This window comes from Lasiodiplodia theobromae (assembly GCF_012971845.1).
Source record: "Lasiodiplodia theobromae strain AM2As chromosome Unknown scaffold_17, whole genome shotgun sequence".
NCBI classification, from domain to species: domain Eukaryota; kingdom Fungi; phylum Ascomycota; class Dothideomycetes; order Botryosphaeriales; family Botryosphaeriaceae; genus Lasiodiplodia; species Lasiodiplodia theobromae.
In genome coordinates, this window is record NW_023336377.1 from 760,851 (window position 1) to 771,069 (window position 10,219).

General features: G+C 54.9%; 4 protein-coding genes across 4 annotated transcripts; 2 read left to right on the forward strand and 2 right to left on the reverse strand.

The window, feature by feature from the left end:
* Nucleotides 1–175: 175 nt before the first annotated feature.
* On the reverse strand, nt 176–2,399 carry LTHEOB_6161 (uncharacterized protein; the record flags this gene model as incomplete). The annotated part of the gene is made up of 2 exons (XM_035515387.1): nt 176–1,392; nt 1,457–2,399. 2 exons carry the CDS (start codon nt 2,397–2,399, stop codon nt 176–178), a joined length of 2,160 nt encoding a protein of 719 aa, XP_035373292.1.
* An 821-nt stretch (nt 2,400–3,220) lies between these two features.
* LTHEOB_6162 (Vesicular-fusion protein sec17) lies at nt 3,221–4,329 on the reverse strand (the record flags this gene model as incomplete). The annotated part of the gene is made up of 5 exons (XM_035515388.1): nt 3,221–3,460; nt 3,516–3,690; nt 3,745–4,051; nt 4,117–4,240; nt 4,294–4,329. 5 exons carry the CDS (start codon nt 4,327–4,329, stop codon nt 3,221–3,223), a joined length of 882 nt encoding a protein of 293 aa, XP_035373293.1.
* Nucleotides 4,330–4,707: 378 nt separating this feature from the next.
* Nucleotides 4,708–5,286, forward strand: LTHEOB_6163 (uncharacterized protein; the record flags this gene model as incomplete). The annotated part of the gene is made up of 1 exon (XM_035515389.1): nt 4,708–5,286. One exon carries the CDS (start codon nt 4,708–4,710, stop codon nt 5,284–5,286), a length of 579 nt encoding a protein of 192 aa, XP_035373294.1.
* A 3,127-nt stretch (nt 5,287–8,413) lies between these two features.
* LTHEOB_6164 (Methyl methanesulfonate-sensitivity protein 22) lies at nt 8,414–10,010 on the forward strand (the record flags this gene model as incomplete). Its single annotated transcript, XM_035515390.1, has 2 exons — nt 8,414–9,638; nt 9,904–10,010. The coding sequence occupies 2 exons, from the start codon at nt 8,414–8,416 to the stop codon at nt 10,008–10,010; spliced, it is 1,332 nt and encodes a 443-aa protein (XP_035373295.1).
* Between the last annotated feature and the right edge of the window lie 209 nt (nt 10,011–10,219).

Below are 10,219 nucleotides of genomic sequence, written 5' to 3' on the forward strand. Positions count from 1 at the left end.
CATATTTTGGCCAACCATCATACATCGGCTCACTTTTCCCTATCTCCTTGGTCATTGTTCATCTAGAATTGATGGCCAGTAACCGAAGCTCCGGCTCAAGGCATGAATTGTGCTCATTATATCTCGTGTCTACGTTAATTATGATGGTGCATCATGTACCTGTTTCCGTTTTCTCTCAAATCGCCGTCTGTGTTTCAACCTTCTCATTTCCCTTGCCTGCACCGCTCCCGCCGCCCAGCCGGAGCTTCTCAGTCGTCCATTCCATGAGACCCAACTTACTCTTCTTTTCAACCTCCTTCTCCAGATCTTCAGCCTCCTTATCCGCATCCTTGCTTTCACCACTGTCTCCAGTAGTCGTCTTCTCCTGTGACTCAGCCTCCTTCTTCTCCTCTTCCTCGACCTTCTGCATCTCCTGCTCCTCCTTCTCGACTTCCTCGATATCAACATCCTCAAAGCCGATCTTCTTAAGAATTCGGCCTGCCAAGTACCGGTACCGCGTGTGGCCAGAGACGATATCACTGACGTCCACGTTCTCGACTCCCCTCACTCCTTCGACCTTCTGCAAGCCCGCAACACCGTACTGAATGCTGGACGTACGATACAGGAAACCGAGGATGTAGTCATTAGTTGAGTAGACGTTGACGACGCGGCCGGAAACAACGCTGCGCATGCGGCGCCAGTCAGCGGCCGTGGACGGCGTCGGCGCGCCAAGCAAGACGACGCTTTCAACGAGGCCGAAAGCCTTACGCTCAGCGAGGGACTGTAAGCAGGAGTAGATAACACGGGCGCCGAGCGAGTAGCCGATAAGGGTGACAGGACGCTCGCCCTGAGCGCGATTGATGAGGGCATCGGCGAGCACCTGGCCGGCCAAGTCGCTGCGGGCTTTGGCGACGCTGAACGGGTTGTCGATGACGCGGCTGATCTTTAGCAGGCCGATGGGCCAGAGGGCGGCCGTCAGGCTGGCGAAGACGGTGCGCTTGATGATCTCGCTCTTGGCGTAGCTCCATGCTGCGCTCTTAACCATGCCGATGAGTGCGTTACCCAGGTTCAGCATCGCCTCGAGCTCGTAGCGCAGCGCGAAGCCCTCGATTGACGGGGCGATGACGCGCCACGGCTCGACGACTTCGTCCTTGTTGGTCAGCCAGCCCGAGATGCCGATCGCGACGCGTAGGCGCCGGTGCTCCTTGTCGAGTTTGCGTGGGCGGTGGAATTCTTGTATGGGAACGAATCCGAAGTCTGAGATCTCTTTGGCGTACTGGTCCATCATCTTGCCGGTCATACGGCCTCCATAGGCCCCGAAAAGGCCGCCGACGATGACACTGCTGGAAGCAACCGCTCCCAAGTAGCCAGCTGCGGCGGTGGCACCAAGACCAAGTCCACCCATTACGGAACCTGGGTGTTTATTAGCCGTGTGTGTCTGAGATCATGGGGTGGCTTTCTATCAGCATTAACATACCTAATCCAGCCGCCAACAGAGGGGCCGCCAAACCACCAGTGATACCCACGACAGCGGCACCAGCGACGGAAGCCAGGCCAACTTTCCACTTCCGGCTTGTAGCGTTCTCCTCTGCCTTCTTTTTTGTCTCTTCTTCCGCAGACATCTTGTGCGCCGCCTCCAACAAGCCCCTAGCCACCTTCTTCTCATCGTCGGTCAAGATTTCAATATCCAGCCGCAAGCTGCTCGTCAAATACAGCAGCAGAATCCTCGAGTGCGCCGAATAATGCTCCAAGCTCAACAGCAAGAGCAGCATCGAATGCAGCACCAACGCCCTCTTCTCCTTCTCCAGCTCGACCAACGGCGTCTCGATGGGCGGGTACAGCTCCTTCAACGCCCTGCCCACCGCCTCATCCGGCGGCGGCGCGGAGCTCGACGACGACGACGACAGCGTCCGCTGCCTCGTGCTCGGCTTGGCCTCCGACTTGGCCGCGGCGTCCTTCTTCTGGCTCTTGGCCGCCTCCTTGGAGTTGACGACCTCGCCGACGCGCGCCAGCACCGCGTCGCGCCAGTCATCGAAGAAGCCGAGCGCCGCCGTCTTGAGCTCGCGCATGGCCGGCGCCGACAGCTCCTTCTCGCGGCGCTCGCGCTCCTTGCGCTGCTTGTCCAGCGCCTCGACGTCGACGGTGCCGGCGTCCAGGTTCGGGTTTCGGAGTGCATCGTCGCCCTTCAGGTCCGGCAGTGCGGCGGCGGCGTCCGATGCGGCGTCGCTGCCCGTGTAGCGGGCGTCGAAGGCGTCGGTGATGGTGGCGCGCATGGACTCGAGGCAGTTGGCGAGTAGGAGAGTAAGCTCGCTGCGTAGCTCTACTGTTTCGAGCACCGTGATGAGCGATTGGTCGTCTGGTTTCTTCTGCTCTTCATCGTGGTGCGACCAGGGCATGTGCCCTGAGAGCATCTTGGACATGGTTGGTGTTGAAGTTGGAACTATTTTCTGCACCGCGGTGATTTGAATAGTTTGGAAGGGTTTCGAACGAAGCTTTCAAAAGGCTAGAATTGGAAATGGTGCCCTTGTTGAATGATGTGAAGCAAGGACGCGTTGCTGCACGCTCCATGAGTTACTATGACGTATATGGCTTGGCTGCTTCATGCAGGGTCCTGCGGAATCCACTGCTGTCACGATGATGACGAGGCCCTCAGAAATGTTTCAGCTCTACGCTAACGGAGGATTACCAGCACTATGAGCCAGTCGAAACGGTAGGGAAAGCACCGCAAAGTCGGATTTGGGCCACTATACACCTCGCTTTCTGTGTTTATCAGTGGGGTTTGTTTCCATCCCGAGAATAAACATAGTGAATTTCAACCATACTTGACCCAATCCAAATAAGTGAAATAGTATTCCTGAGCATGATCTGAGCAATCCTCACTCCTCCCGAAATGGTTTAGACGAAGATCGTCTCGATTCCACCCTTGCTAACCGTGTATGGGGATAGAGCAAACAGTAGCCTCGCGACTAAATCACTTAAATTCGTTTTTGTGGCGTTCCGTATGCATGTAATTCTAGACGTGTGATGCTTGGTGCAACGGTGTTAGCTGGTGAAATTGAGTACGCAATACTGAAGGTGCTGTATGCAAAGTCATGTATTCGTATTCCCGCACTGGAACAATAGGTGCAAAACGCCTGTCCACAACTCTGCCCTAACTGAATAGACAATTCGCCCGTCTTTGTTGGTATTCAAGAACGTGCTTCCAATGAGATTACCTCGGCGCGGCTATCTGATTGCCCGTTTACGAGAAGTCTTCTTCCTGCTTCTCGATGTTGTTCTTTATGCGAAGGAGCATGGTCGTCTTCCACTTGTCAAGCTTCGACAGCTGATCGAACTGGAAGAGCTTCTCGGAGAAAAGCTCTTGGTCACCGGCCTCAACCGCTTCAGCGAGGTCATTGAGTAGCATGCACTCCCGCTGTGACGCGAAGGTGTGATCAAGGTCTTGGTAGCTCTCCAGTGCCCGCCTGGCACCAACCATATCCTACGTGATGTCAGTATAGTACTCATCGCGCCAGGTCCACAGTCTAATATCTTACGTTGGTTGCCAGATGGCAGATGCCTCCCTTCAGCAAGTATTCCTTGACCGACCACTTCATGAGGTTGTTGTTGATGCTGGACTTCGCGACGCGCTCGAAGTTCTCAATCGCCTTGTAGTAGTCTCCCTCAAGAGCCGCGAGATCGCCGACCTTGAGGAACAGCTTGTTCGCCAACCTGCAAGCATTGTCAACCAATGATCGGTCCGAAAGCCCGGTGGAAATAACTCACGCTTCGGCATTGTCCTGCTCATACCAGCCGGCAGCGGTCTCATATGCCTCCATAGCGCGCTTCTGGTCGCCAAGTTCAACCTCGAACAGCTCCGCAATGTTCTGCTTCCACGTAGCCGCCCGCCTGAAGTTACCCTTCATAGTATAGTGATTGATGGCGACGTCAAGGCAACGAGCGGCATCCTCAGGGTCCGTCTTCCTGTACGTCTTGAAGGCCTCGGTCATGGTGTTCGCCGCGTCATCGGGCTCGTTCAGGTTGTTCTGCTGGATCGCAGCGGCGCGCTCAAACGCCAGACCGGCCTCCTTGCCTGTGCGAAACAGTTGCTTAGTGCCGTGCATTCGCGCCTCGGGCAGGCTGCGGGGTTCAGCTCACCCTGCTTCTGCATTCTGAAGGCGTTCGCGGCCTGGATGTACAGCTCCGCCGCATTCTCGTACTTCTCTTGACGACCGCCAAACAAGCTGAAGCCTGAGCCGGCCGAGGCAACTGCCTTCTCGGCCTGTGGAAAGCTGTGAGTATGCGCCGAGCCGGTCTTTGAGGTGACTTCTCTACCTTCTGGAGCAGCGCGCGAGGGTCCTGCGTGGCCATGGTGGCTGGAGAGCGTCAAGGGTGGTATGCGTGTGTTGTCAGAGGGGGAATGTTCTGAGAATTCGGCGGGTGGTGGCAGTAGAGTCGTTGTGTGGTTCTGAGGGGCGGTGTTGTTCTTGGAACCATTACGAGGCAGCGGCAGTCACAGCCCACTTGTTCCACGCCCGACACCCATTGCTTATCGATAAGACCGCCGACTTCATCTCTCCGACGACATCATCCGGCTAAACATACCACATTGCTGAAACCGACTCCAAACGGCGTGTGGAGCTCGCGAATTTGGTACGAATAATACCGCCCATTCTTCTTATTCATGTTTTGCCCAAAAAAGCACAACACCGAGCCTCAAGAAATACTAACTCGGCTGCCGCAGCACCAATGTCGAGAATACGCCCGCTCGCTCAAACCGCGAGATGCGCAAGAGCTTCTGCGCTTATACGACCCGTAATACCACTGGTCACGTTGCGGCACTCCTCCGCAAAGACCGCCGTAGACATCGAAGCCCTGCTGTCCGAACCCACATGGTCCGTCAAGACGCTGCTTCCTGCCGACGCTCAAACCGCCGATGCGCCAACCATTACATCTAAGCAATTGCGACACCTCCTCAATCTCTCCGCATTACCTGAGCCGAAGGACGAAGCAGAGGAGACAAAAATGCTGCAGACCCTACGGTCGCAGCTCCACTTCGTCCGTGCCATCCAAGAAGTCGACACAAAAAGCGTACCCCCGCTACGGGCCATTCGAGACGAGACACGCGCCGCTGAGGATGAGAATAAAATATCTGTTAGCTCTCTCAAAAAGGCTCTAGAGCAGGAAGAGGTGCGCGGGAAGCATTATAAGAGGATTCAGAGGAAAGAAGGTCCTGTGGACACCAAAGGCGCCGAAGACTGGGATGTGCTTGCTCATGCCGAGCGCAAAGCCGGCAAATACTTCGTGGTGGACAGTGGAAAGACGTAAAGAGATGGGCTAAGAAAATTTGAAGCATCCCATGATTTGCACAGCAGAACGTGCCCACTCCATTCGCTACCGCAGAGGACGATCATGATGGATATGAAGTTTTCCAGACTGTATGAGTGGCACTGTTTCATCACGAAGTCGTATTGCAACAAACAAAGCAGGCAGACACGAGGGGTGATGTCAAAAGCAAGAGGCCATTCCTACGGCCTGACATTCACCAAAGTCTGGTTGTGTGCACATGGAAGATTTCTTTGTTTGGACCTCGACTTCTCGTACGTTAATACCGAGATCTGGGTCGACTAGCAAGGAAAGTATTTTGTGTAACCCCCACAACCAACGTATCTCCACCCTGTTTTCGTATTCTCATTACTGTCATTCGCGACTTCCATTAGACCAGTCAGTCTTGTGTCCGCCTCATTCAAGGAAACGTATCGCACCAACGCCAACGCCGTACCGTTATACACAGGAAAAGTAAAATTAATCAAACATGGAACCGACACCAAGAAGGTCGAAGTTTCTTTGCAACTTCCTATTCCGGACAAGCGCACAAGCTTCATGGTGGCCTGCGTCTGCCGTTGCACAGCAGTTGCAGAATGAAAGAGCCTCAGCTGGTGGGAGGTCAGGAGTTGGAAGACGCTCGATCCTCGGGGCAGGAGGAGGCGAACGAGAAGGGTCATTGTCACTATCGTCGTGTGACTGGTTCGTCGCTGCTTGTGTCGACGAGAAGACCCAGTACCCAGGTTCGGCATGACCGATCTGGGACGATGGGCTTTGAGATCCAGACAATGATCGGACGGGAGCATAGCCAGACTCGACGTCGTGGGGAGCTGCAAGAGGAGGGTCGAGAGTCGGCAAGTGCCAACCTTGTCGAGATGACGGTCGAGATGACATCACGTGGCCAGGTTCGTTGCCTCGGACGGCATTGATTCCTTTTGGTTTCGAGACATGCTTAGCATGACCGAGCAACGACCCGGTGCTCCGCCCGCGACGATGTGACGCTGCAGTGAGTTTGGTCCCGGCCTGTCGTGAGTCAGGCGATGGTGCGTATCCTTTGGGGCTTGTCGTTCTGCCCGGCGGCATGGCTACGCCTTCAACTCCTCGTGGGAGGTTCCGGGGTTGGTGCACAAGTTCTCTTCCATTGGATGGCATGGTGGGGTATGGTGGAGCCCAGGACGACAACATGGTCGCAGTCTTGTCTGGGAAGAGGAGGAAATCAGCTGACGGGGCGGCCTCAATGCCGAAGTCGTGTGCGCTGTGAAGGGTGTGTTGGGTGTGAGAGATATCGCGCATAGAGGGCTTATGCGCCCGGTGCGGTAGCGACGACGGCATGGTAGGCATGTGACCCGGCGACAGTGGTTCAAGGTCCCATAAGGAAGAGCATCAACCGCAATAGTGTAGGAACCTGGAAGGTCTTGGCAATCCAGGATGAACGCTATCGGACAAGAGGTGGATAGCGGGAAGAGTTGATTAGGTGTGGCAGGTGGTGGGAGGAAGAGGAAGAGGAGGGTCGAGGGGGAGGGCTGGGTTTATAAGGTGGGAAGCGAGGTCTGGTCTTGGCGGCCTCCCGCTGGTGCACCTCCTACCTCTCACCTACCCACCCGCGTCTGGCACTGATCGGCTCTTCTCGTCTCGGCTACTTTGGACCCCCGAGGCAACGAAAACCCGGTAAAAGCACTGTGGACGTGTTGGAACAATCGTTCGATAGGGTGAAGAAGCCAGAGGACTCGAGACGTCCCTCAGGCAGCATTGGGTGGCTTGATGGACAAGCAGAGCAGCGATGACGGCTGGATACGTACAATGTGTTCTCAGGCTCTGTCAAGCCTGATGCATCACTCGAGGAGCGTGCTCTCTTCAAAATGCTGCTGTCCAAGCTCTCGTCGAAGCGGTTGCAGTCATAGGCCGAAGATGAACGGCGACAGAAGAGTTCGGGTCGCGTAGGAGCGCTGATATTAGAGAAATGATTTCAAACAACCTGTTTCAGTGTTTGCATCGAAGATTCGGGATGTTCAATTGATGGTGTGGGTAGTTTCGTGCGGTGTGTGACTGAGTGAATCGGAGGATGACTTGTGGGGAGGTGAAATAGTGCAGTGCACCTCCAGAGCAGCGTAATCAGCTGACACACCGAGCTCCCAAACGGCCCAGCGGCCAACACATAAAACTTCCAGGAAAGCGATCGAAAGTGACTCTTGGTGTCTGTGTTCACGATGGAGGTCTCGGAGCCCTTCTGAGGTTGGCTACAATAGACGGTGAAGGTCTCCCCTGAGCACGTGACAGAGATAGCCATTAGCGAGAGAGTGCTTCGAAGTCGACTCTTCATATATTTAGACAGCAGGGAAAATATTCAGACACCTAATAGTCCTCCTTTTGCTAATTTTCCGATTTTTCTTGAGTTTTGCGCGTTGATGGTTGCGGTCCTAGAGGTTTTGGTGCGTCGTACTTGGATTGCTCCGCCTCACTGTTTGCTTTGCTGCCTGGCCAGGCTAAGCCCCAACCTTTCAACCATGAGTTTGAGCCTGAGGCATCTTTTGCGGCGGCGGTCTGCTGGGAAAGTGTCTCCGCTGCTTTTTGCACGCCTACATCGGCACCGGGGGTCTTTGCGCCCAAATCTTGTGTTGCTGATTCTTTGGGTTCACCGCTTTCTAGACCTCCGCTGATTTGCGTCAGAAACCGTGCGCATTTGACACAAGCTATAGTATACGTACTGCTGCTTCTCGAATGTTTTGTCTTTTTGTTCCTTCTGCTCCTCGAAGGCAGGCTTAAAAACGTACATGCCTGCGCCGTCCTATCAGCACCTGCTCTGATACCTGGGTGAATTGGCTAAAGCCATACCATTCCAGATTCCTACGCCCGTCACGAGGATCAAGGGTATTATTCTGTTGAGATTCGACATGTTGCTGCAATAATTGAGATGAAGTGACGTTGTCGCTGTAGTGACGCTTTCGAAAAACGGGCAGGTGCATTAGTCAGCGGCTTATCGATAACGGAAGTGCGACGACGCGTTCTCGCGTCGCGCGTCAACCCCGGCGCGGCTTTAGGTTGTGGTTGCCTCCGCCTGCTGTACAACAACACATTCCTTACTTTTGCCGTGCAGCTTCCCGTGAGCCAACCGCTATGCCCATCGACACTCATGTCGCAGTGGCGGATCAAAGGCTATGTCCTGGACTCAGATGAGGACGAAGACCTTGATCTCGATGATTCCTCCACACCGAAGCCGCCGGAGGCAGAGACAGTGCCTGTTGGGGGGACCGAGGTGACGACATATCCCCAGGTCGGCCAATTCGAAGCACCAAACGGCGCGGGCGAAATCCCACTGGGAAGCCAGGATGAACTTGCGTTGGACAGCTCGCAAAATGGATTACTCGAAGAACCCCGTTTGCGCCTGGACACCAAAGCGAACGGTCTCTCCCCGCAGTGTGGGCCCCACGCATATCCCAGCTCTCACACTGTCAACACACGTCTGCCTGTTTCTTCGGTCGAGGCCCGGATCACCGGTCACCCCAGCTCCGATGTTGCCACCGAGAGCTCCACGAATGCGCTCTCGGGCAGGTTTCTCGCTACGCAACTCTTTTCGGATGACCAATTGACCTCTACCCCGGGAGTCGTCCCCCAAATCCTGCCTCAGAGGCCTGTGACGCCGGTGCGCCAGGATGATGACGTGGACGAATTGCAGCAAGACAATATCTCTGCTTTCTCGAGCCCTCTCAGTGACGCCAGGTCTGACATCGAGCCTCCTGACTATTTGACATCATCGCCACCACTTGCTGCGTCGCGGCGAGAGGTGCCAGGCCAGACCAGTAATGGACTTCAGCAGTCGGTTCGAGTGATGATACCTCCACGGGCAACAATCAATCTGGATGAAACAACTGCTGAGGAGATTCAGATGAGACGAGCATTGAGAAAGCGAAACCCCATACAGGTTCATCCATATCTCTTGGAAGCTGAAAAGTACAAACAGAACCTCAAGTCCAGAGGTTTGAAGCCTGTGAACGTTGCTCCAGAGCATCATCGGCATCACGGGCAGAAGCACGGAATGGGCCACGGAGAAAGCCAAGAGCTAGATTCTCAAGACAGGGATTTTGTGGTTGATCACACTCAATCGAGTAGTGTACGACACAGTTCACCTGTTCAGCTGCCGTCTTCACCGCCTAACCTCGAACGGGCAACATCGGTTCCAGTTCAACCAAGCCTTGGGGCTGATCCAAACGATATGGGCATGAACGTCGATGATGAAGATTTCGAATTCCCCGATTTGAGTGTTCTGTTGCGCAAGAAACCCGACGGCAGTGTCCAGCAGGGCTTCAAGCGGCGGAAGACATTGCATACGTTTTCCAAGAAGGGATCACTCAACAGGAGTAGCTCACTACGTCAACCGCCCCAGACCAGCACGAACCTGATACAGCAAGCCAACGCAGTGTTGGACGTGCCACCCTCCCCGCCCACCTCTGAAACCCTTCCATATCACAATGAGCAGTTGCGACACCCTCATCGCCCTCCACGACTGCGACACTTATCACCAATTCGGCTGCCACAACCTCCAACGCCAGCTACGTCATCTACGAGAAAGCCGCTTCAGACAAGACGAGTAGATTCCGACTCTGATGACGAACCCCCTATCAGTACTTCGCGGCATCGCGGGCTCCAGCGTACGGCTTCTGTCACGGTTGTCTCCTCTGACTCCTCCGATGAGGAAGATGAGGTACACGAGGATCAAGATCAAGGCCTAAGACAAGCAAGAAAACGGATAAAGGGCGTTCTTCCTGCATCATGGTTGAGGCTTGACCAGCAGGCTCAAGCCGTCCGAAAGCCGTCCTCAGGTCCATCGCGTCGCGACAGACGGGATTCCGACGCTTCTACTCGCCGAAGAACTACGACATCAGGCTTGGCGTCTCGCCGCGCCAGTCCAGCTCCTTCCAATCCGCAAAGTAATGCTGGA